The sequence below is a fragment of the Rhineura floridana genome, chromosome 4 (assembly GCF_030035675.1).
Source record: "Rhineura floridana isolate rRhiFlo1 chromosome 4, rRhiFlo1.hap2, whole genome shotgun sequence".
Classification (NCBI taxonomy): Eukaryota; Metazoa; Chordata; class Lepidosauria; order Squamata; family Rhineuridae; genus Rhineura; species Rhineura floridana.
This window is the reverse complement of record NC_084483.1, coordinates 174,142,242-174,168,182: the sequence shown is the minus strand read 5'-3', so window position 1 is coordinate 174,168,182 and position 25,941 is coordinate 174,142,242. Positions and strand designations below refer to the sequence as shown.

At 43.9% G+C, this 25,941-nt stretch overlaps 2 protein-coding genes across 5 annotated transcripts; one reads left to right on the top strand and one right to left on the bottom strand.

Annotated features, from left to right (window-relative positions):
- Positions 1-672: 672 nt before the first annotated feature.
- Positions 673-23,672, bottom strand: ANGEL2 (angel homolog 2). Of its 4 annotated transcripts, XM_061625236.1 has the most exons (10): positions 22,418-22,958; positions 14,044-14,117; positions 12,929-13,329; positions 10,943-11,199; positions 10,198-10,267; positions 7,260-7,684; positions 4,539-4,665; positions 3,837-3,900; positions 2,732-2,898; positions 673-1,128 (listed from the first exon to the last, which is right to left on the bottom strand). In XM_061625236.1, exons 3-10 carry the CDS (start codon positions 13,320-13,322, stop codon positions 977-979), a joined length of 1,656 nt encoding a protein of 551 aa, XP_061481220.1. In that variant the 5' UTR covers positions 13,323-13,329; positions 14,044-14,117; positions 22,418-22,958; the 3' UTR covers positions 673-976. The 4 variants fall into 4 exon arrangements, with proteins under 4 accessions (XP_061481220.1, XP_061481218.1, XP_061481217.1 ...); XM_061625234.1 differs by lacking the exons at positions 14,044-14,117; positions 22,418-22,958 and adding an exon at positions 22,990-23,672; XM_061625233.1 differs by lacking the exon at positions 14,044-14,117.
- Positions 22,929-25,747, top strand: KTI12 (KTI12 chromatin associated homolog). The gene has a single exon (XM_061625238.1). The coding sequence runs from the start codon at positions 23,215-23,217 to the stop codon at positions 24,010-24,012; it is 798 nt and encodes a 265-aa protein (XP_061481222.1). The 5' UTR covers positions 22,929-23,214; the 3' UTR covers positions 24,013-25,747.
- Positions 25,748-25,941: the final 194 nt, after the last annotated feature.

The following is a 25,941-nucleotide window of genomic DNA, read 5'->3' as shown; positions in this document are numbered from 1 at the left end:
ATAGACTTGTAAACAGCCACTCACCTAATCAATAAATCTCTTCCAGGCAACGAGGCCAGGCAGACAAAGTATTGTAAATGGGTATTCAGTTCAGGGTTTTTTACCCCCTTTCTAGGCAATCAGAGTCATAGATAGAAATAGAAACCAAGTGATAAGTTGGTAAGTGAGACTGTTGCCCCCAATTTATTTCCAAGGCAAATATTCACTGGGCAAGACTGTTGCCCCAGATATATTTGCAAGGTGTGGCTTTGCTGATTGCTGCAGGTCTATGCCAGGAACAACTACACACTTTCCATTTTTGCCTGTAAGGCACACAACTTCCCTGAAGGCCAGACTATATGTTATGCAGAAGAGCTGTGACACAGGATTTCCTAGGACTTGACCCTTTGCCTTGTGTCATTTACCTGACTGAAAATTGTAGACCACATACTTTGGATACAGAAGGTCCCTAGTTCAATCTCCGGCATCTCCAGTTAGGTCGGGTTGTCTCCTGCCTGAAACTCTGGAAAGGTGCTGCCAGTCAGTGTAGAGAATACTGAGCTAGATGAACTAATTAGTCTGACTCTGTATAAGGCAACTTTCTGTGCACCTGTTTTTACTTATAGTTTTGCTGTCTTGTTGTTTACCACCCTGGGCGGGATATACATTGAAATAAATAAATAAATAAATAAATAAATAGAAACCTGATCACCGTCTTTATTTTAGAAAGCACTTTATACCATCTCTGAAAAGGAAATACATTTTTGTAAAAAAAATACTGCACAAATACCTTCCACTATTAGAAAAGGAATCCCAATGTAAAACTCCCGCTTGCCTTTTTTTTTAATCCAAGTGCCTCTGATAATCTATAATATACATGTATCTGTATTAAAAATCCACCCAGGAGGCATGCAGTCTCCAGTCTTTTTTTGCTGTTGTAGAATTAAGCAAAAGGAAAGAGAGGGAAAAAGACAGACCAGCCATAATTATTTTGGTGTTATTCTTCCAGCCTGAATTTAGCTAGGAGAGGGAGATGATCAGAAGAGTTGGCTTCGTTGGGAAGCCCATTGACAGCCCACAGATCTTGTTCTGTTACCAGGGATAATCGACCAAGAAGATTCAGGCCTCCGTCAAAGACATCTTTAGAAACTGCAATGACAAAAATCAAAGGCTTTCAGATGTCTGTGGACAATCCACAAGATAATGTGAACAGAGTTATACTACAATTACATCACAACTGAGCTGGCACCAGAACCTGGATGTATCATTGTGCTATTCTGAAATGAGTTAGCTGTCTATAATAGTTCCTTTTTATTGGTCTGTTCAGGCATTGCATTCCAGGGAAGAACTGTCAAATCAATATTAGTAATACATTTGTATAGAGCTTTCAGGTATTCAAAGCACTTCACATGCACTTCCCCAACCTGCTCCCCTGCAAATGTTTTGGACTACAGCTTCCATTATTCCTTACTTTTAAGTGAGGCAGTCTAGGGCTTAAGGGAGTTGTAATTGAAGAACATCTGGGAAAGGGCACACAATCTAGCTGTTTTGCAATTAGGTCTTAGGCACTATGCTACAACAGGTCTCTTGATACAACTCTGAGGGGTGCGTGCATGCATGCGTGTGAGATCTTTCCCCAAAACTGAGAGAACATGGCTTGCTTAAGGCCAAAGTCAGTTTCAGCACTGAGATGAAATCTGAAGCAAGGACTTTTCTTCACATCACAGTCTTTTTACCAGAACACCGACTAGCTCCCCTGATCACCCCAGTTTTAAACAGTCACTGACTTAACTTCCTATCCATGGGTCTCATGATGCTGAAGATATACAGCGTGGAATATGTGCAGGTAAGATGACCTTCAGCACTGCAGCTTGAAGGCACATTTAACATTTTGGCACCACCTGGTGACCTTTTGCTGTAACTACTATTGCTGGATTATTTTTTAAAAGTTCAGCGTAGTACTCTTTTATTTGGAACAATGTTATCCATTAAATTATATGCAATAAAGTGAGCACTCAGGCTTCACAACAGGCTTTTCAGGCAACAAAGAGTCAAAACAAAAGAGAGCTCTAAATGTTAAGTTTTCCCCTCCGCTCCTGTGCCTGTAACAGCAGCTTGATTTTTAGAGATTAAATGGCAATACTGTGGCCCCATCTGCGCTATGCATTTAAAGCAGTATCATGCCACTTTAAACAGTCATGGCTTCCCCCAAAGTGGTATGAGACTGCTTTAAGTGCATAGTGCAGACGGGGCCTGTATCTCCAAGCAGTGATAACCTTCACTTTCTCATCTCTACAGATCCAGGTTATGTTAAATGCACATAAACAGGCCAGGCTGGTTTGTTTTTGATCCGTTTGCAGCCCTAAAACTGAACTTTGCAGGGAGCGAAGCATAACAAAGACAATGATGCAAAGGACATCTCTGAGTACAAGCTGCAAGCCTATGTAGTTAAGTGGTGATACTCTGTTGGCTAGGCATTAGGGGGTGCAGCCTTGTTTGAGCTGGTAAAGTAGCTAACATATTGAGCTGAGATTTAGCGGCTTGCTCCATCAGTATTGAAAATCAAGATGGGGCTGCTGACCAAATCAACTCCCTTGTTTTCCTACTGTGTCCTGTGAGTGTGGAATAAAAACCATCTGGAAGCTACAGGCAGACACATGCATTATGTGTGGGTGCTTTACAGAGGCTCTATTGTGCTGGAAATTGGTACCCATCGGGGCAGATTGGGTGAACATGCTCTAGATTTCCTTGCCTGGCTCTGCAGCTCTACTGTTGTCCTTTGCTGCAGAATAGAAGATGTAATCCACGGTGACTGCACTTCTGGAGTGGCAAGTGGTTATTTCTGGGGCTCCACTGTCTGACAGATAATGAGAGTAGACTGAAGACAATCGAAAACAGTGCTGCAAATCTGTGGGTAGTCTAAAAAGGGAGAAGAGTTTGGGAAGCCATCAGCGTCTGCTACAGCACAGAATTAGATGAAGACACGTTGACATCAGGGGGTTTGGTGGGCCAGACGTGCACCCAGAACTGTCAATCTTGCCCAGCATTGTGCTGTTTTCTGCTGTTAAGCCATGAGCTTGGACACTGCATTCAGGACTGAGAATGGTACAACAAGAAGACAGGGCAGGAACCGGACAGCTGTGAGCTACAATTGCTTAAAGAGAAATCATTTGTCCCACTATTGCCCCTCTAAGTTAAAATGCGACAACCGTGCAGCGTGGACAAGGCCTATAGCTTTACTCTACTCTTCATGACGTAAATACAAAGTGCAATTATACTGTCCAAAATGAAATCCAGGTTGCCCTAGAGCTGTGCTTGGACCTAATGCAAAGCCATCTTTTAGTGATATGGATCCATGCCCTGGACTTGTGCCCTCTCCCCCTACCTCTTCAGCATGGCCATAAGGAGATCAGAAGCATTTGCTGTTGTGTCCAAACCCAGACAAACTGTGGTTAGGTTCAACTATGATCTGTCTGGACAAGCCAACTTTGAACCGTGATGAGTGAGCCTGATTGGTGTGGATAAACCATAGTTAACACTAACCACAACTGGTTGGATATTGATAACAAACTATTGTCAGTTGAAAATTTCTGATCTTCTCCTCATGGCTGCGCCAAAGGAGAAGAGGAGAGAGTGCCCAAGCTCAAGCCTCCTACACATAACACTGAACTGGGTTAGCATATGTGAAGCAGACATAAGTTTCCAATGGGTGCTCGTTTGGTCAAGTATGAGGCTCTGATATATAACGTTTTAGTAAGTAAGAGTTTTAGCTCCCTATTATCCAAGTCCTGCATAACCTAAGAGTTGTATGGGCTGATGCCTGGAAAGGAGCTGACCACAGTGTTGTTGAAATTTACCGTTTTGCTACTATTATGATCCCTTCTGAATTTTCCAAGCTTGCTTCTTTAGTCTCTTGTGTCTCTGAGAAAAAAAATGACAATCATAGAAATGGGGGAAGTTACCTTATCAGGGTATTTATCCATTTAGCTCAGTATAGTCTTGTCTGTCTGACAGCAGGGTTACAGGCAACATGCGTTTCCCATCACCTGCTCTCTGATCCTTCTATATATGGAGATGGCAGGGATCAAACCTGGGACCTTCTGCATGCAAAGCTGGTGATCTACTATTGAGCTACGGTTGCTCCACTAGACAAGAGAACACATGTGGCACTATGGCTGCAGCTTCCTGATTCAGTCCACAACTTGTCCATGAATTGATCTGCAGCTGGGCACTCAGAAATGAAAGAATGTAACCAGAGTTTCGTCAGCTCTACTGAAGTCACTTTTCAGGCTCTTGTAAACATCTACAAAGAACTCTTCACCACTGATGAGTTCCCAATGAATGTATCTTTTTTAGTTCTGGGCCTCCCTTAGCTGGAAGGCCAGCCAGTGCCTGGAGAAGTCAAACTTCCCGCTGGTACGGCTGAATTGCTGAACTGACATGTGAAGGAGGAACCACCAGGCTAAGCTGGCCAGACTCTCTTCATAAATTGTTGTAAACATCTTTTGATGGAAGTAACATTTTCACAAAACCACTTAGTTGATCTAATAAAAACTTACCTCTCTCTTTTTCTAGCTGCTTCTCTTGTTCCTCATACATGCAGTCCTGAGAAATGCCGAGGCTCTGAGGCCAAATGGGGATAGTAAGTATCCTATTGCCCCTTGGGGACTGTTCCTGGCCAGACACCTTAAAAAGCAAAAACCAACCAAACCAAAAGAAATATGTGCATTTCTAGAAAGGGTTCAACACTGCTTTCTACTGCAAACCACAGCCCACTGACTTTGAAGTAATTGACAGTACAATCCTATATATGTCTACTCAGAGGTAAGCCCCTTGACTTCACATGGACTTACTTCCAGATAAGTGTGTGCAGGATTGTGGTCTTAGGTCAGGGGTGGGAACTTCCAGCTCAGTGGTCAGATTTGGCCCAGCAGAGGTCCTGATTTGGTCCATGAGACTGTTTTCCCCAAACCACGCCCACCTGCCCCACACCTGATTTCACATTGGATATGTGATGTCACAATAGCAGAGATGTCGCTGAGGAACTTGACTGCAAGCCTTTCCCTGCAGAAAACAGGATTGAAGTCACTGCCCATGAGCTGATAGGTGGTGATTTCAAGCCTGTTGATCAGTGGCACTTCTAAGTACTGTGTAGGACTCTTTGCAAACTGTTTGGTGCTCTGAAATTCTGATGATCATCACCTGATGTCACTGTAACATCAGGTGACTGACAGGTGGGTGGCTCTGACCACCTGTCAAAGTTGGTCTGTGAGCAGTAGGGAAGATGAGATGGACCATTGGCCAGATTAGATTTCCTACCCATGTCTTAAGTTCTATCCAGGTTGGACCATTCCTTCTGGAGTTTTTCAGTTAGCTTGAGATTTTAGCTTTCTGGACAAAATGGTGTCATATACACACTTTGTTACCCTGTTCACTTTTAACTCTAGACCTTGGATTATTTATGAATATTAATAAGCACCTGCCCTAACACAAATCCTTTAAAGGACCCAACAGTTCACCTCTACTATTGTGAAAACTGGTGATTTTCATATGGTGTTCTTGGGACATTTTGGAGTTCCTTGAAAGCTTTATCCTCTGGTTTCCTGTTTAGCCAGTTTTTGAGCCACAAAAAAAAGCTCTTATGTCATGATTACTTAGTTTTGGAATCTTTGGTGGGTGAGAGATCTGGCAAAAAATTATTTGGTGAATTAATTTTATTTTATTATACATGAGCGTGTGTGTGTGAATCCACATCTACATGTATTGCCTCCCATTCTGTGCAAAAGCAATGACTAAGAGTGCTTACTTTGATACTCCTGGAAATGGTTAATTATTTATTCTGTTCATGTTTAGCATGCCCAACTATCAGGATATGCTTCGTTTCTGTTATCATTACAGCTTATCTCTTCTGCACATGTTTATCAGTTTAACAATCATGGCTTCCCACAAAGAATGGGGGCTTGTAGTTTAATGAGGGTGCTGCAAATTCCATTAGATCCCTCACTAGGGCTCTTAGGGAAGAGGGGATGACTGTTAAAGTTGCTTAAGACTGTACCGTAGATGCACCCTTAGCCCACACCGTGTCTCCTCAGTGTACCTCAACCCTTGTGTTTTTCGCTAACCAGCTTCTCAGATCCTAATATAACAGGCCCTGGCATTGAAAGCCCATACCACAGTATCAGGTAGCTTATGTGCCACAGCATTGGTTCTTTTTGCTGCTGCAGACTAGTATAGCTAATCTTCTGGCATGTGCCTACTTCCTGCATCTCATTCTTTTTTAGCCTATTGTGCCCTTACTCTTCAGGATGGCATATAGAGGGTTAGATGTGAACTTAGATTGGCCTGGTCTAACATTCTATCCACTATGAGCAAGAGTGAGGACCCTTTTGCCAGGCCTCTCCGTTGGGCCTCAAAAGGTATATCGGCCAAGCACCACCCACCTGCCCTACAACCTGTCAGGTGTGGGGCAGGTAAAGCCAAAAGGGGGGTTGCAGGCACTGCCAGTCACTTGATTGGTGGCATTTTCAAAACTCTGTGCAGAGTTCCACTACACGGTTGGGTCTTAGGGAGTGCTTTGCAAGGGGCTCAGCAAGACCCAGCAATCAGCTGATTGCCAAGCGCTCTCCAAGACCTCTGTGGGCAAAAAACAAAAAAGAGGGTCACCTCTGTCACTGAGATGTCAGGCAACAGAAAGGAGGGTGGCCCCCATCCACTTGTCACCCTTGGCCCACAAGAGGCGGGAGGGGGGGAGATCACAATTTGGTTCATCAGCCAGATCCAGTTTCCCACCCCTGCACTAAAGCAACAATTTTTCAAAGTATCTACGTTCAAGTGAACAATTTCCCCATCACCTTGTCTACTGTGGACCTCCTCGTCCTTTGATCCAGAACCCCTGCACATCACAGATGGAGGAGTGAAGGAATGTTTTAAGGCCGTGTCGGCTTCACCACAGTCCACGGTAACTGCAGGTGGGCTTTAGAATGCATTCAACACTCCCGCAGGCTGCAAGTTCCAGGAGAAGATCAACTGCTTGTCAGCAACGGCTGATCTTCTCATTAAAGGAACCGTAGCTATGCTTTCAAGGAACTCTAGAATTTCCCAAGAACGCTGTATGAAAGCCACCATCGTATACCCCACTAGTTCTGGACTAAGCAACATATTTTAGAATGAATAGCACAGAGAATGAACATTGAGGAAGCTCCCCAACGCTATGGGAACTTCAGCTATTGAGTGTGGTCCACCCATTTTTTTAATGCACTAGCTCACAAATGGATACCTACTTTCCCTATTGCCAGTCCTTCATAGTTCAGCTTGCCGTCCTTTAAGAAATTGTACAGTGGAGAGTGAGGGACGGAATTGAAGTCACCGCAGACGACAAGGGGGCAGAACCGCCCATCTTCCTGCTTGGCTACGTTGGTAATTTCTGCCAGCAGCATAGCTAGCTGGGTTAGCTTAATGTCCCCCCGCCTTGGGTTATACAGCAGATGGGTATTGGCCACGCAGATGGCTGCTGTGGGGGCCTTGCAGGAAAACTGAGGCTGCAAGAGCAAGACCAGGCCCACGTTATCTCTGTCCAAGAGCGGGATGTTGCAGCGGAAGAATTCCACTGGGTTTGAGGAGAGGAGACGGAACTTGGAGGTCTTGAAGCAAATAGCACAGCCATCCGGCTTCCTTCCTGTTCTCATCTTGTACTCACAATGATAGCCTGAGGGAAAGAAAAAAAAGGAGAAAAATATGCTTCAGAATCTGTTGCTTCTTTTAAACTTTGAGCCAAACTACATGTGTTTAAGATGCATTGGCTCATTTGGCTATATACCAAGGGTGGGGAACCTGTGGCCCTGCAGACTAAAACTCCTATCAGCCCCAGCCACCATGGCCACTGGTCAGGGATGATGAGAGTTGGAGTGAAGCATCTGGAGGGCCACAGTTTCCCCTGCCTTGGGCTACATAGCAGCAGTGGGATGGGTCTACCTTTTATAATGGGGGGGCACAGGAGTAATACTTTGCTTTTATTTAAAGGGGGGGGGAAATGTGATGCCCCTGTATTTTGATAACTGTAAATATGGTAAGTGCAGGTTTATTAAAGTATATATGGTAAGTGGATTGAGTGAGAACGGGGGAGAACATGGGCTAGAATGCTGGAGAATGCTGTATGATGATTGGCTGAGCATTTGAGTGGCTGAAGGTATAAATGAGAGGATGACAGTTGAGAGAAGGTTGGTTGGTTGAGGTGGAGTTTGGGAGTTGTTGTGGGTTGGAGTTGGTTGTGGGTTGGATTGTATTAGGCTGGTATTAAGGCAGATGATATATGACTGGAAACATAAAGAGTGACACTATATGAAACCATACGCTTGTTAAATATACCTAAAGTAATCTTGTTATTTCCTGGTGTTTATAAATGAATATTTTATTAGTTTACCAAAAACCTGATCCTTGGCTGGGGTTTACACAGACCAGAAGGGAGGGCAGGGTAATTACCAAGGTGGAGAAACAGTATCAAATGGTGGCAGTGGTGAAGAGAGATATTGTAACATTGTCAAGTATCCAGAGTAACCCAGGCCTGTATGCTTTATAGACAAAGATACAGGGGGGTTGTGGATGGCAAGGGCACCCAGACACAAAGTAACAATAAGCCAGAAGGAGACCAAGGTGAAGTCTCAAGCAGTATTGTTTACAGGGAGTGGCTGGTGGTGCTGCCTAGCAGTGGGATCTTGCGAGATCTGTGCTACAGCCAGTGAGGGAAAAAATAAAAACCGGGATCCTGACTGGTGGTGACCTGAGGTGGTGCCTAGAGATAGGTGGTAGCCACAGGCAGGTGGGATTGCCACAGGTGGTCACAGTGGGAGGGAACCTCACATAGGGGCATAGTTAAAACATAAGCTGCGTTTGATGTTTTAAAAGTAAGTTTTGCTGTCCAACCACCCTAATTCCCCCATTTCTGGGCAGTTAGCCAGTGCATCCCTGGGAAATGTAAACAAGAAGAAACAGGAAGACAAGACAAGCTACAAAGTACAGAGTTATGATTTAAGATTTAAAACCAAGCAAGCTAGCAGATAGGTTTGGAATACAGAAATATAATAGGTATATAGAAGGGAACAGGTATATAGGTATATAGAAGGCAAATAAGAGCTATATAAGACAGACAGCCCAAGAGGTTGGGATCCATGCTTTATGCCTGGTCAGAAGAACAGAAGACGTCCAACTCCGGGTGTTGAAGGTCCACACACAACAAGGTTGAGCTGACTCCATTACACGTTGTACTAACAGAGAAAGTAATGTGGCATATAACCTGTCTTGTTCTGAAATGTAACATGTTGGTGTACATCCCCCTTTTGAGTTGTGTATGACCTAATGTTCTGATTTCTAGCAATAGCCACTTGTAGCCAGGCCCTCCCTTAGCATGTGCGGGGTCCGGGGCAAACGCATAGTTGCGCCCCCCCCCACATTTGCTCTGGGTCACCGTCTTGGTCTTGGCCAAGTTGCCGTAGGTGCGCAGGCACCAGTCCCGGAACTGCCGGCCCAGCGAGCTCCTGCCCGGGCGGAGAATGAGAGCGAGTGAGCGCTGCGCCCTGCCTGGCGAAGGCAAGCAGGGAGGAGCTGGCTGGTAAGCAGATTGCCAAGCACGGGTCCCGGGGCAACTGCCCTGCTTCCCGGTGCTTTGGGACGGCTCTGCTTGTAGCATGATATGCAGATGTGTTCACAATAAATAGAACCTTATAAGAATTTCCACTGTGGAACTCTCATTTTCCCTGAGATATCCCTAGACCTAAGAATGTTCTTTGGTGGGACCTCCGACCATTAGTTCACCTAGACAGACCTAACAGTTGGCAAAAACCATGGAAGCTCAGGTGACCACAATGTTTGTCATATAAGTTGTCTGTGTAGATACAGACTAAGGGGGGGTATGCAAGAACCCTCAATCCAGTGCATTCACTAGATAGAGATGGTTCAAAGCCATCTCAGTGGTTTGCTTTTGGTATGGGAAATGGACTAGGGTTAAGTGGCGGAAATCAGTGGAACGTGGGGAAGAATGTTGGGGAAAGGGTCTTGCTCCCCTCTCCCACACACTCTCCCACTCCAGCCTCTTTCCCCCACTGTATAGCCAAAGAAGCCAGCACATTTCATTACACACGCATATTTGGTTTGACTTCTGTCAGGACTAAAATGTATCCATCAGAAGCAAGACAAACAATGACCAGTATACTAAATGGGTTGTACCTAAGACTTCCAAACTTGGCTTAATCTCTGTTCCATAGTGGTCTTCCTGTACCTCTTGTAAACAAAGTACCTGTTGGAGGAAATATAGCTGATTAGCAACCATAGCATGCTTCCCAGAATAACCAGGCTGACAACTTTAGAAACAGACCTATGCCTTTCAATGACATTTCTATGAAGAAAAAATAATAATACCGTAACAGAAAATAATTGCATGTTATTTAAAAGTAAACATTATATATTAATAAGACCAGGCAAATTCAAACATTTCCAAGCCACACTAATTTCCAGAGAGTGTGCTTGGCTCTCCTGGTGAAATCAACTGAAACAGCGTAATCCGATGCATGTCTTCTTGGAAGTAAATCTCATTGTGTTCAATGTAGCCTACACTGCAGATCTATATTTACTTATTATTATTATTATTTATTAAATTTATATACCGCCCGACTAGCAATAGCTCTCTGGGCAGTGAACATACTTGAGAGTAAATGCCATTGAACTCAATAGGACTTGCTTCTAAGGAACAAGGAACCATGCATAGGATCAGGCTGTAAGAAAATAAGTCAAAGGCCAAGCAAACAAGGGACAGTTTTTTGAGGAGGGACGTAGCACCAGGTACATGTTCATTATATGTAAACATGTAATGTATGAAATGCCCACATGTTCACTTACAGTATGTAAAAGGGCTATCCTTCTCATAGGATTTTTTTTTTTTTACTGACAGCTGTGGGGTTAGTTTTTCACTTACATCAGCATCCATCTGTCTGATCTCTGCAAGAATGTTGGGAAACCGATGATCCCAGGCTAATATTTGCTGTCTGCAGTGTTTGTACAGGTGGGAGTTGTCTTCCAACAAATCCTGGGAAAGGATGTTGTACGACAGCACAGTAAAATCAAACTTTACTGGTGTGTCTTGATGATCCTGGCTGATTGGCTGATCCTCTTCAAGGACCTTCATCTTTTTACTTTTCTCACAATAGTATTCCCAGAGTCTTTTGACCACACCTGCTGAAACACAACAACCAGGGTAGGTGGAAATGCTTGCATTAATACTTTTGACTTGAGTGTTTTAAGTTCTGTATAAAAGAATTAATTCCTCTTTTTGAGTACCTACTAAATTAATATGAACTGGCCAGATCTGCATTAGGGACTGTTTCCCGCCTCCCCTTCCTTCCAAAATTAGGTGGGTACAGATCCCAGCTTTCTTAGTGGTAGCACTTTTTCTATGGGTTCCTCTCCTCAGACAAACCCAGGTGTCAATTTATTATTATTTATTCATTTCAATTATTTTGTTGAAGTATTGTATTTTTATCTCTTTGGCAAGCCCAGGGAAAACCTTTGGAAAGTTAGGGGGGAAATGCTTAAATTAAATAATAATCTTTTTAAGTGTCTTGTTCACCAGGACTTCCAATAATCTGGCAATAATATCTGCTGCTCTTTAAAGAGAAAATACACCTATTCTTAAACTGTTTATTCATAAAAGTACCAAAAGAGACCCATCTCTCCCCAGAGTACCTTTGGTTCATCACAGAAAGGAGGACTACTTCATGTCTAGAAAGCAGGGGTGGGGATAACAGAACCCTGGGATAACCATACAGATGGTTCTGCTGGGCAGCAGAATGTAGTAAGCCAGTCTTGCATTAAACAACTTGCCTGGAGGCATCTGAATGAGCAGGTTGCTGGAGGATGGATTCTTCTGCTTGGTGATTAATTTTTGTGGGTGAATTTTTCAGTATATTTTTGACTAGTATCTTTTCTGTGTGTTCTATTTTTGGTACTTTACTGTCACCATTGAGTTGCTTTGGTACTTCTTTATGTATGGAAATAATAATAATAATAATAATAATAATAACAATAATAACAACAACAACAACAACAACAATAATAATACACATTGCATCCTCCATCCTCCGCCAGCCTGCTTGGTCTCTGTACTACCTATCTGTGAAGAAAATATCTTCCTCCATGACCAGCATGTAAATGCAGTAGGCGGGTGAAAGGGGATGGAATGATTTGTTCATCATTCACCAGTATGTTTGGTAGAAATCTTTTATTATTATTAACTCACTTAAGAGGCTAGTAGCTCAGTAACAGAGCATCTGCCTTGCATGCAGAAAATCCCAGGCTCAATCTTCCGCCTCTCCAGGTAGGGCTGGGAAGGACTCCTGCCTGAAACCCTGGAGCGCAGCTGCCAGTCAGTGTGGATAATACTGAGCTAGATGGACTAATGGTCCAACTCAGCAGAAGGCAGCTTCTTCTATTTCTAGTAGCCTATATATCCATGCTGGATATGGAGGAGAGGGCTTCACCTCCTCTGTAGCAGGCCTGGAAGTGCAGGCAACTAAAAAAAAGAATGTGTGGGCTAGTAATATTTGTGAGCTTATCTTGTGCAAAAGAAAGGTGTGAATAGTTTGTTCATGTGACCATAAGCTGAATACGTGTGGTTTCTGAGCAAGTTGAATTCACTGCATATCGTATCATATTTTTATCCCATCCTTCTTTCAAGGAATTCAAGGTACATGGCGTCCTGACTTTTACGTTCACAAGAATCCTGCAATTTAGGTGAGAGACACTGACTAGCCCACCCAGTAAACTTCAGGATGGTGTGAGGATTTGAACAAAGGCCTCCCCAACACGCTATTGACCACAGCGGCTCCCTTACTTCCTAGAGGGGATAACATGCACCCTGTAGAGATTAAGAAAAAACAATCAAGGGAGTAAAATGCCACTGTACCTCTTGGTTTTTGAGCACTTCCCTCTTCATGTTGAGGAGGAGACGAGGATGCTTCATTTGAAGATAAGGTACTCAATTTTTCATTAGGACTGTGACTAATGTCCTGATCTCTGCTACTTCTTCGTCGTCGCTTTAAATGTGGCTCGTCTCCCTCTGCTTTCATCATAGCAGGACAGAGATGAATGGAAGAGTTTTGTGTGAGGTTGGGAAGATGCCAGTTCCAGAGCAGAGGAAGCCTCCACCTCACTGGGCGATCCTGAAGGTTCAAATGTGGGCAACAAGACTCAATCTGCTTCATATGCTGAAAAGCTTGACCATCCCGGAAAAGTCTTTGAGTGAGACACCAGTGGGAAACCCAATCCCTTCCCAGCCTCTGTACATGATGCGACAGCATGGGATATCTAGAAAGAAAACAAGATGAGTAAAGATCCTGTGTGGCAAGAGATACAAATACGCCTAAAGATTTAGCCTGGTGGCACTGGCAGAACCTTGAATGTAGTTTTGCCCAAAGAATTATGGCACCACCATCTGGACCTGGTCCCTGTTTCAATGTGAGAAAGGGGGTTTCTGTCAGAAGGTTGCACAGGCTATATTTTTCTCTCCTGTCTGCATGTATTTCCTATGCAAGCTCCCTTTTGGGGTCAAGCTAGACAAGATCCTAGCTGCATGCATACAATTAACATGCACACTTTTTGTTATGTAAACTCAGTGCAAATATTCTAACTAGCAAGCTAGCTAAATATGGGCAGGATGGAACAACTATCAGGTAGATCCACAGTTGGCTACAGAATCATACTCAAAGAGTGCTTGTCAATGGTTCCTTCTCAAACTGGGGGGAGGTAATGAGTACCACAGGGCTCAGGGCTCTTCAACATTTTTATTAATGACTTGCATGAGGAGGTACAGGGAATGCTTATCAAATTTGCAGATGATATGAAATTGGGAGGGATAGCTAATGCTTTGGAGGACAGAAACTGAATTCAAAGGGATCTTGATAGGCTGGAGCATTGGGCTTAAAATAACAGGATGAAATTTAACAGGGATAAGTGCAAAGTTCTACACCTAGGAAAAAGAAACCAAATACACAGTTATAAGATGGGGGATACTTGGCTCACCCAACTGCATGTGAGAAGGATCCTAGGGGTTGCTGTTGATCACAAGCTGAATATGAGCCAACAGTGTGATGTCGCTGCAAATAAAGCAAGTGCTATTTTAGGCTGCATTAACAGAAGTATAGTTTCCAAATCACATAAAGTATTGGTTCTCCTCTATTCGGCACTTGTTAGGCCTCATCTTGGGTACTGTGTCCAATTCTGGACACAGCACTTTAAGAAGGGTGCAGACAAACTGGAACAGGTTCAGAGGAGGGCAATGAGGATGATCAAGAGACCAGAAACAAAGAAAGACTGAAAGAACTGGGCATGTTTAGCCTGGAGAAGAGAAGAGTGAGGGCAGATATGATAGCACTCTTCAAGTACTTGAAACATTGCCACACAGAGGGGGACCAGGATCTCTTCTTGATCATCCCGAGTGCAGGACACAGAATAATGGGCTTAAGTTGCAGGAAGCCAGATTTCGACTGAACATCAGGAAAAATTTCCTGGCTGTTACAGTGGTATGACAATGGAACCAATTACCTAGAGAGGTAGTGGGCTCTCCAACACTGGAGGCATTCAAGAGGCAACTGGACAGCCACCTGTTGGGTATGCTTTGATTTGATTCCTGCATTGAACAGGGAGTTGGACTTGATGGCCTTATAGGCCCCTTTCAACTCTATGATTTTATGAACTATTTCAGGCAGGCAATTTAATTCAGGACCACAGCAGAGGGGCTCTCTCCCTGCTGCCTCCAGGCTGCTATATTAAAAACATCCACATCGATGGCATTAACATCACCTTTAGTTTGGCCCTCACATTGCAAAAGGGATCTTGCATGCAGACAAGCTGGTGGTGCTTGTTTGTGATTGCTGAAGCCACTCCAAGGTTAGTTTTCACAGCTCTTTGTCAAATATTTGGAAAGTGTACCTAACAGGCAGAGCAGTCCTAAACCCCTGAATGGCTAAGCTGTGGGGGTTAAGATGCAGCAGCAGTTTCCCTCTGGCCTATTGGTGTGTGTGTGGGGGGCTCTGCACAGAGGGGCCAGAGGTTTCCACTAATTAACTTTAAGAAGCACGTTGGGTAATAGGACACTTTGTGGGGTGTGGGCAGGGAGGAACTAGGCTGGCCAAGGGTCTGTTGGATCCTAAGTCAGTCCAGCTACCAGTGATGGGCCTGATCTGGGCCTGTTTACGATGTTAACCTTGAGGTGGTACAGCAAAAATCAGCATTTTTACTCCTCTTTTCTCTTCCACCCTGGCCAAGTGCGGTGGAGGCTCTGTTGCTCTGTACAACCAGGACAATGCTCCCAGCCCGGAGTTAGGATTGCAGCCTAAATTGGGATCATTTTCACATATACTGGCTGCATTCACACCTTGTGTTGAGGAACAGGCCCAGCAAGCCTGACCCTCTTCCCATCTCCATCGATCAGCGAAGATGTTTTGAAAATGTGCAGAGGTGTCTTGTAGAACAAAAAGCAATAATGCAGATTAACAATATGTGAACTATAACCATATACCTCCCACATATAGTGGGGTTGTATCCTCAGGGTGAATAAAAATAATTAATGATTTTTAACAAACTACAGGTGGGCCCCGCTTATACGGCAGGTTCTGTTCTGGACTGCCGCCGTAAAGCGGAAATCGCCGTAAAGTGAACCCAATTGAAAATAATGGGGCACATCATGCGAAAATGATGCAAAAGCGCAAAAACGGCCTTAAAACGGGGAATTTCCTCTCATTGGAAGCAGCCGCATCAGTGGAACGCCGGAAAACGGAACGCCGGTAAGTGGGGCCCTAATATATTCACATCTTTGTGTAAAATATGGTACATTTCTCTCTCTCTCTTTTTAAATAGCTTGGTTAAAATTAAATCTAATTACAAGATATTATACCCCCACATCAATAAAAATAAATAAATGCACCAAAACCAGTAGTTCTCCATCAGGTGTTTTCATTGTAAACAAAGAACTGTGGGAAAAATACAATTCTAAGGTCAAGCATTCAAAATATGGTACAATTGATCATATTTAACAATGTTATTGCTGGCTTGATACAGGGACTGACAAGTCACCATAGGCACTGGGAGCCAGGAGATACCATCCTGTATATCACCAGGAAGATTATTTACAACAGCCTTTGCCAACCTGGTGCCCTCCATGTTTCAGATCACAACTCCCATTGGCCCCAGACTGTACTGGCTGGGACTGATAGGAATTGTGGTCCAAAATTATGAAGGGCACCAAGTTGAAAAAGGCTGATCTACAGCATCCCCTGTGAAGACCTTCCTCTTTCATCAAGCCTTTTAAATGGAGACCTTATCCCAGTCTGCATCTGTGTTGGAATTGCTTTTAAAGATGTTTTTAAAGCTTTTTCTTTTAAAGATCTTTTGTTTTAATATATTTTAACGTCTGTTTTCCCTCTCTAGGATACACATCTTAACACGGTGAAGGGGTTTGAAAGTGCTGAAGAAGTTGAGAGCAATGCTGTCAGGAGTTTAGACCAAGAGGCTAGACTCCTAGCAGGGGCACCCAAGGAGGAATGGTCAAAGCTGAGACACCAGACTAAGATAACATAAGAACATAAGAAGAGCCTGCTGGATCAGGCCAGTGGCCCAACTAGTCCAGCATCCTGTTCTCACAGTGGCCAACCAGGTGCCTGGGGGAAGCCCGCAAGCAGGACCCGAGTGCAAGGACACTCTCCCCCCCTGATGCTTCCGGCAACTGGTTTTCAGAAGCATGCTGCCTCTGACTAGGGTGGCAGAGCACAGCCATCATGGCTAGTAGCCATTGATAGCCCTGTCCTCCATGAATCTGTCTAATCTTCTTTTAAAGCCATCCAAGCTGGTGGCCATTACTGCATCTTGTGGGAGCAAATTCCATAGTTTAACTATGCGCTGAGTAAAGAAGTACTTCCTTTTGTCTGTCCTGGATCTTCCAACTTTCAGCTTCTTTGAATGTCCATGAGTTCTAGTATTATGAGAGAGGGAGAAGAACTTTTCTCTATCCACTTTCTCAATGCCATGCATAATTTTATACACTTCTATCATGTCTCCTCTGACCCGCCTTTTCTCTAAATTAAAAAGCCCCAAATGCTGCAACCTTTCCTCGTAAGGATGCATTCAAACTCAGAGGAAGGCAATGGTAAACCACCTCTGAATATCTCTTACCACAAAAATTGTATGAACAGAGTATCCAAAATGCAACACAAAATATTTATTTATTGGATTTCTTAGTCGCCCATCTGGCTGGCTAACCAGTCACTATGGAGATAGTGCTGGAAGATGAGACCCCCAGGTCAGAAGGCACTCAACGAGCTACTGTGGAAGAATAAAGGACAAGTACAAGTAGCACTGTGACTAATGACACAGCTGGGTCAAAGCCGAAAACAAGCCCAGAGACTGATGCACACAGATGCGAAAGGAGAGTCCGGAGTTGTACGACGCACACAATAGGAACATGGAATGTGAGAAGCATGAACCAGGGAAAGTTAGAAATTGTCAAGCAAGAAATGGAACATATCAACATTACAATACTTGGCATGAGTGAATTAAAATGGATGGGAATAGGACATTTTCAATCAGGCAAATACAAAATATTTTATGCAGCAAATGAGAAATTAAGAAGAAATGGGGTTGTTTTAATAGTGAGAAGTGATGTAGCAAAACAATTAACAGCTATAGCACGGTCTGAGCGAGTTATATCACTGAGATTTAACAGGAAACCTATTAACATAACCATCATCCAAGTCTACGCTCTGACGTCAAATGCAGAAGAAGAGGAATTGGACAGATTTTACGCAGAAGTACAGGAAGAAATTGATCACACACCAAAACAAGATGTGCTGATAATCATGGGGGACTGGAATGCAAAAGTAAGGAACAGAGAAGAACGAGGAATTGTAGGGAAATGGGGCTTAGGAGATAGATGTATTGAATTATGTTAAACCAGTAATTTGTTTCTCGCAAACACATTTTTTGAGCAACCAAAAAGACGACTGTACACGTGGACATCACCAAATGGTCAATGTAGGAATCAAATTGATTATATAATTGGTAGCAGAAGATGGAGGAGCTCCATACTTTCTGCAAAAACAAGACAAGGAGCAGACTGTGGTACAGATCATAAACTGGTAATATCAAAAATCAGAGTAAAGCTAAAGAACAACAACACAGCAATCATAATGCCAAAACACAACTTAAATAACATCCCCAAATAACATAAAGATCAAATAAGGAACAGATTTGAGGCTTTAAACTTAGTTGACAGAGAACCAGAAGAACTACGGAGTGAAATCAGAGACATTATCAGGGAAGAATGCAAAAAGACAATACCTCTAGTTAAAAAGAGGGAAAGACCTCAATGAATGACTAACGAAACTCTTAAAATGGCTAAAGAGAGAAGAAAGCAAAAGGAGATAGAAACACAGTCAGAACCCTAAATGCAACAATACAGCGACTAGTACGTAGGGACAAAGAGAACTATTACAATGGTTATTGTATAGAAATAGAAGTGGACAACAAAAAGGGTAGAACAAAAGCCCTATTCCAAAAGATTAGAGAAATGAAATGAAATTTAAACCAAGAGTAGGGATGTTCAATAATCAATAGGGGAACACACTGATTGACGGTGATGGAATAAAAGGAAGATGGAAGCAACACACTGAAGAACTCTATAAAAGAGATGCCAGGATGACAGATTCATTTACTGAGGAATCGTATGATGAAGAAACAGACATTTTAGAATGTGAGATGAAAGCTGCTCTTAAAATACTTGGAAGAAACAAATCACCAGGAACAGATGGCATATCAATAGAGTTCCTACAAGCTACTGAGACTGTCCAAATTTTGACAAAAATCTGTCAAGAAATATGGAAAACTAAACAATGGCCCACAGACTGGAAGCATTCGAAATTCCAAATAAAGGGGATCCCAGGGAATGCAGTAATTATCAAACTATTGCCTTAATATCCCATGCAAGTAATGCAATGCTCAAGATTCTACAACAAAGGCTCTTACCATATATGGAGCGAGAAATGCCAGATGTCCAAGCTGAATTTAGAGAGGGAAGAGGCACCAGAGATCATATTGCAAACATACGTTGGACTAATAGAATGGAGCAAGGAATTTCAGAAGAAAATCACCCTGTGCTTTATAGATTACAGCAAAGCCTTTGATTGTGTAGATCATGAAAAACTATGGAATGCTTTAAAAGAAGTGGGGGTGCCACAGCATCTGATTGTTCTGATGCGCAACCTATACTCTAGACAACAGGCTATTGTGAGGACAGAATATGGAGAAACCGATTGGTTCCCAGTCGAAAAGGGTGTGAGACAGGGGTGAATTTTATCACCCTATTTGTTTAATCTATACGCAGAACATATCATACAGAAAGCAGGATTGGACCAAGATGGAGGTGAGAAAATTGGAGGGAGAAATATCAATAATTTAAGATATGGAGACGATACCATACTACTAGCAGAAAACAGTAAAGATTTGAAACGAATGCTGATAAAAGTTAAAGAAGAAAGCACAAAAGCAGGACTACATCTGAATGTCAAGAAGACTAAAGTACAGTAGGGCCCCGCTTCCCGGCGCTCCGCTTCCCGGCGTTCCGCTAATACGGCAGCTTTCCTCCCCTCTTTTAAAGCCGCTTTTGCGGCATTTTTGCACAACGCGCCCCATTAAAGTCAATGGGGTTCCGCTTTACGGCGATTTCCGCTTTACAGCAGGGGTCTGGAACGGAACCTGCCATATAAGTGGGACCCTACTGTAATGACAACAGAAGATTTATGTAACTTTAAAGTCAACAACGAGGACATTGAATTTGTCAAGGATTATCAATACCTCGGCATAGTCATTAACCAAAATGGAGACAATAGTCAAGAAATCAGAAGAAGGCTAGGACTGGGGAGGGCAGCTATGAGAGAAGTAGAAAAGGTCCTCAAATGCAAAGATGTATCACTGAACATTAAAGTCAGGATCATTCAGACCATGGTATTCCCGATCTCTATGTACAGATGTGAAAGTTGGACAGTGAAAAAAGCGGAGAAGAGAAAAATCAATTCATTTAAAATGTGGTGTTGGGGGACAGCTTTGCGGATACCATGGACTGCAAACAAAGACAAATAATTGGGTGTTAGAACAAATTAAACTAGAACTATCACAAGAAGCTAATATGATGAAACTGAGGTTATCATACTTTGGTCACATAATGAGAAGACGTGATTCACTAAAAAAGATAATAATGCTGGGAAAAACAGAAGGGAGTAGCAAAAGAGGAAGGCCAAACAAGAGATGGATTGATTCCATAAAAGAAGCCACAGACCTGAATTTACAAGATCTGAACAGAGTGATTTATAACAGATGCTATTGGAAGTTGCTGATTCATAGGGTCGCCATAAGTCGTAATAACTTAAATGCACATAACAACAACGAACATCTGTTTTTAAGATGTTTTAGAGTGTTTTTAGTGATTTTGGTTGCCACACTGGGCTCCTACTGGGAGGAATGGTGGGATATAAATTTAATTAATAATAATTTTGCCATAATGCATTTGTCATTGTTGTGTTTGCTCCAACAGACTAACACAGCTACCCATCTGGAAATTGTGTCCTTCGGGGTGATCTTGGAAGAGCATACCATTGCAGTATACATTACCTGAAGTCTGCAATTGACTCTGTCCTCAAATTGTAAGTATTTACTCTAAACAAGGAAGTTCCTTTTTTTCCTCATCAGATTAAAAGAAACTCTGCCCCCTAACTACAAGCCAGGCCTTCGTTCGGGAAAGTTCTGGGCTCTTATATGTCTCTAACCAAAAACACACATCATTGTGTTTTTCGGTGGGTTGGTACTGACACACTTGCAATGTAGGAGGAGCAGAGAAAGCAAAACAGAAAGCAGACTACCATATACTAACATTATTTACTAAGTGTTCAAGTTCAGTCAGATGCCATGTCAATTTGATAATAACCTTGCCTTAAAACTTTCTATGCTCCTATGGCTTCTTATCTGGTCCTAATAACCTTTATTATCACCCTACTTTTACTTTTGGATATATTTTCAAATGGATTGCACAGCTACCTCCCAATGTTTTATCCACTTAAATCTTATACGCACATGGAAAAAAGCATCAGTGGACATCTCTGGACTTCTCAATAGTGGACTTATTTCCATCTAAATGAATTAAGATCAAGCCAGTGAAATAAAATGTGTAACAGTGAAATCCTGAACTCATTGGGATTTCCCCCCCCCCATTAGTAAACCCTAGAGTTCAAGAGAGCTTCTGTCTGAGTGAAAATGTGTGTGTACTGTGTGTGTACTCAGAAGCAGGACTGTGGAGTCGGTACGCCAAACCTTCGACTCCGACTCCTCTATTTTTCTACTGTCCGACTCTGACTCCTCTATTTTTCTACTGTCTGACTCCGACTCCACCCAAAATTGCTTCGAACTCCACAGCCCTGGAAAGGGCTGTAAATGTCTTTTTAAATTGGAAGCTCTCATAGGAGCATTTTTATCGCTGCCTGAATATGCGCTGATCTTGGCATCACAGCATTTGTGTTCATCTGGGTCCTGTGTCATACACTGACACACAAAATGTTTTCCATCTTGAGTTATGGTGAAAAGCTCAACTACAGTTGACTTCATGGGAAGCTTCTTTGACATTTTGAATTTATATTTTAAAAAATGTGTCAATCAAAATTTATTTTGAAGCCGGAGTCGGTACATTTCTATCGACTCCGACTCCACCCAAAATTGCTTCGAATCCGACTCCACAGCTCTGCTCAGAAGCAAGTCCTACCTACTGAATTCAATGGAGCAGGTAGTTATGTATGTTACTTAGGATTTCTGCCCGATGCATTTTATTCATTTAAGAATATAATAAAAATCTAGTTGGGCAGGCCAAAGATTTATCAAGTCGATCATTCACTCCCCTCCACCTGTTGCATCTGGAAAATGCACAAGCAGAGCATGATGGCAACAGTCGTTCCCTGTTGTTCGTCCACAGCATTTTAATACTCAAGAGGTACTCTATCTCAGTATATGGAGGTTCCATTTCACTATCATCACTAGCGGCTGCTACAGATCCATGCTCCACAGACCAGTGAGTTCCAAGGTATGGCTGAAGGCACACCAAACCATCACCTTGCAGAAGCTAAGCAGAACTAGGTCCGGAGAAGTGACCACCTGAGAACCACATGTATGCCACCTTGGGTTTCAGAAGGGAAGAAAGGAAGAATGCAAATATAAATGAAACGATCGTGTTACGCCGTATATGCACTGTTGAAACCAATAAAATGCCCCTCTTTCTTTCACATTACAGGTAAATGCGGGAAGACTCGCTCTTCTCACCCCCACCCTTTAAGGCCACCGATCCCCGACTGAGCCCCTATTTTACCTCCAGGCGGTGCACTTCCCTTCTGCCTCGCCAAGCGCCCTTGGCAGGCTCTTTGCTTCCCACACCAACCCCCCAGAGGGGTCATCTCAAAGGGGTCGTCGCCAGTGTCTCCTTCACCACACGCACTCAAAATCCGGCGTTTTCTTCCACGGACAGAACCTACACAAATAATCCCAACCAGGCGGCAGCTCCTCCCACCGAAACCAACCGTTGGTTTCTCGCACTCAGGCTCTTCGCTTCGACTACCGCGTAGGCCCATGGGACTTGTAGTTTCGCCTTCCCCGCGGCCATTACCCTCGCAGACTAGACCCATAGACTTATACTGATTTACTAAACTATAAAAAGTCGGATTCCTTTAGATCTTATTTTTCCCCTTCCGGGAAATTACAGTCAAACGGGAAAGACTGATTTCTTCTCTGGCCAAAAAACTTATTTTGTTATTATTCTTTCAACTGCCATTTCGGTGGTAATCCGCTGGACTGAGCGGGGTACGAGTATTAATTAATTAATTCTGCTGCAAAAGCGAGCTTAGAAGTTTCTCTAAATAAGACTCTGTCTTCATTTTTTCCTACCTCTATGGTCTATGAATATAGAAGTCGTCGTCGTAGTAGTAGATAGAACGCTTGAAGGAAGAGGGGAGGAGGGGAAAAAGCGCTCTCAGAAGGCATATTTGTTCAGGGAACTATACGCGAAACGCGGCCTCCACCATTTTGGTGTAGGGTGGAAAGGTCCTATGGATAAGATTTGAAAAATGTTGACAAGGACTTGGTCCCGGAGTGACTGAGGTAAAAGACGCGATGCCGCTGGTTGTGCTGTGCGGGCTGCCGGGGAGCGGCAAGACTCGGCGCGCTGAAGAACTGAGGACGGCGCTGAGCGCTGAGGAAGGAGGAGAGCGGCGAGTTTTCGTAGTGGCCGAGGCGAACGTGGCCGGTGGTGGAGGAGGAGGAGACGGCGGCAAGAGGGCTGCCTTGAGGACGGAGGCTGAGCGGCTGCTGAGCCGGCGGGACGTGGTGATTGTGGACGCGGGCAGCGAGCTGAAGAGCTTCCGCTACGAGCTCTACTGCCTCAGCAAGCACGCGGGGACGCCGCACTGCTTGGTCCTTTGCCTCGGAGGCGCCGCCCGCCCGGACCGCCCTCCTTTGGAGCCGCCGGACTCGCGCAACCGCTGGGACTGTCCTCTCTTCACGGCACCCGAGGACCTCGCCCAGCCGCTGCCCTTGCTGGAGATCCGCGCCTCCCTCTTCGAACGCCGCCCGCCTCCGCCCAACCAGTCCACACGTTCCCAGCCCCTCCAGGCCGCCGGCTTCCTCCACCAACTCGACCGCCTTACCCAGGACGTGCTGGCCGCCCTCATGGCTGCTCAGAGGAACGGGGCCCAACCAGGGCAGTTCATCCCGGTGGCGGTGGACGGCCTGCTGGGCCAAGGAGGAGAGCCTCAGGGGCTGCAACTGAGCAGGCCCATCAGCCTGGCTGAACTGAGCCGGCTTCGGAGGCAGTTCCTCAGCTATGCCAAGATGCACCCGGGAGAAGGAGAGGAGAATCTGCCTCAGCTGGGCAGTATGTTCTTGCAGTACCTGAGCCGCAACCTCCAGTGAGGGGATGGAAGTCACCGATCTCAAAGTGAAGGCCCAGGGACTTGGCACACTTAATGTTTTGGGCAGTTGCCTGTTACGCACATGAAAGGAGTGAGCCACATAGCCCACAGGCCTGAAAGGGCCCTCCAGGGGAGGTGTCTGCTACTGGAAGTTTGACACAAGGTCTTTTCTATCTAAACCTAGGAATCCAGTTACTGCATACCATTTGAATGGTGTGAATGGCTTTGGAAACAGTTCTAGCAAAAGGATGGTATAGAAATATTTTTAAATTAAAAATCTTTTTCCTCTGCATTTGTTATGTGCCTTCAAGTCGATTACGACCCTATGAATCCGCGACCTCCAATAGCAACTGTTATAAACCACCCTGTTCAGATCTTGTAAGTTCAGGTCTGTGGCTTCCTTTATGGAATCAATCCATCCCTTGTTTGGCCTTCCTCTTTTTCTACTCCCTTCTGGTTTTCCCAGCATTGTTGTCTTTTCTAGTGAATCATGTCTTCTCATTATGTATCCAAATTACGATAACCTCACGCCCCTGCATAGCATACATCTATTTGTATTTTAAGGTGCCATGTTCATGATTGTACTTTTATTCTGCCCCCTCCTTACAAGGAGTTCAGGGGAGCGCCCATGGCCTGTGTACAACCCTGCAAGGTGGGTTAGGCTGAGAAATAGTAACTGGTCTTAAGTTACCCAGTGTGGCTGACTGAGCAAGTCCAACACTTGAACCCAGTGGTGTGGAAGTTGTTGTTAGAGGCTAACTCACATAGCCCCAGCCTGTGGTCAGGGATGACAGGAATTGTAGCTGACCCGGGGTGTTGCTAAGCACTTAAAGGATTTGGGGCACAGGCCCATGTCAAATATGCACGCTTATTAATAGATGACTCTGGGTGAAATGGATGGTTGAAAAGTGCCATTAGCCTTACTCTTGCACAACAATTTACAGTTCAGGAACCCTGTCTTCATTTGCATCTGCTTATCCTGTGTTAAGTACATTAACCCACAGTCAGTGACAACTTGGGGCTGTTTCAGACATCCCATGGGCATGGGATCTGCTCATTCTTTTATGTAGTCAGGCCAGATTCTGTTGTGCTTTTGATAAAAGTAATCGTGTGAGTTTCTTCATCACTGACACAAACCCACGGCAGCCCTTTAACATGGACTGTGTATCACAGGACTATAAGTTTTTGGTGTACAACTTTTGCTGTTTGTGATTGGACAACTACTATTGCCTGATTCTTTTCCAATAGTAACACAGAAAGGACGGACCCCCTCATTGGCCAGCATGTGCCTGCTTGTGCTCCAGGACCGCTTGTCTCACTTGTTCATGTGCTGGTGCAGGCCCTGCTGCTGCCCTGTGCCATCCCCTTGGGAAACACTGTCACTGTGCAGCATGCCTAAGCTGCTACAGGCCCCTGCCAGTGTCTCCCTCGAGAAGACATTTGGTACCTGTGGGAGATCATACTTATACTGCTTTTATAGACTTGCTGTTTGTATCTTAACTTAAAATTCCTTTTATGATGTTTTGTATTTTATTGTTGCAAGCTGCCCTGATAATGTATTTGAGGGGTTGGATATAAATCTAGTAATAATAAAAACCTTTCACTAAGTAACAAGGGACGTTCTCCTCTGAGTTGCTTTGAAATGAATGGGAATGAAGTGCTCTTAAGGTATCACTTATATCAGACACAGTTTATTATACCAAAGAGATGCATCAGTGCCTGTAGTGCAAAAGGGAATGTACTGTGATTTTCTCAGTGGGCCAATATTACTTTATGGATTAACCAATTAAAATACAATCTAAATGATAAATTTGTACATACTAGTCAGGAAATAACATTAAATGTAAATTTGGATTGATATTGTAGACTAGGGGTTTTACCCCTGCGTTCTTCGTGCGCCATCCCCATGGCACCCCTGCCAACACTCCTC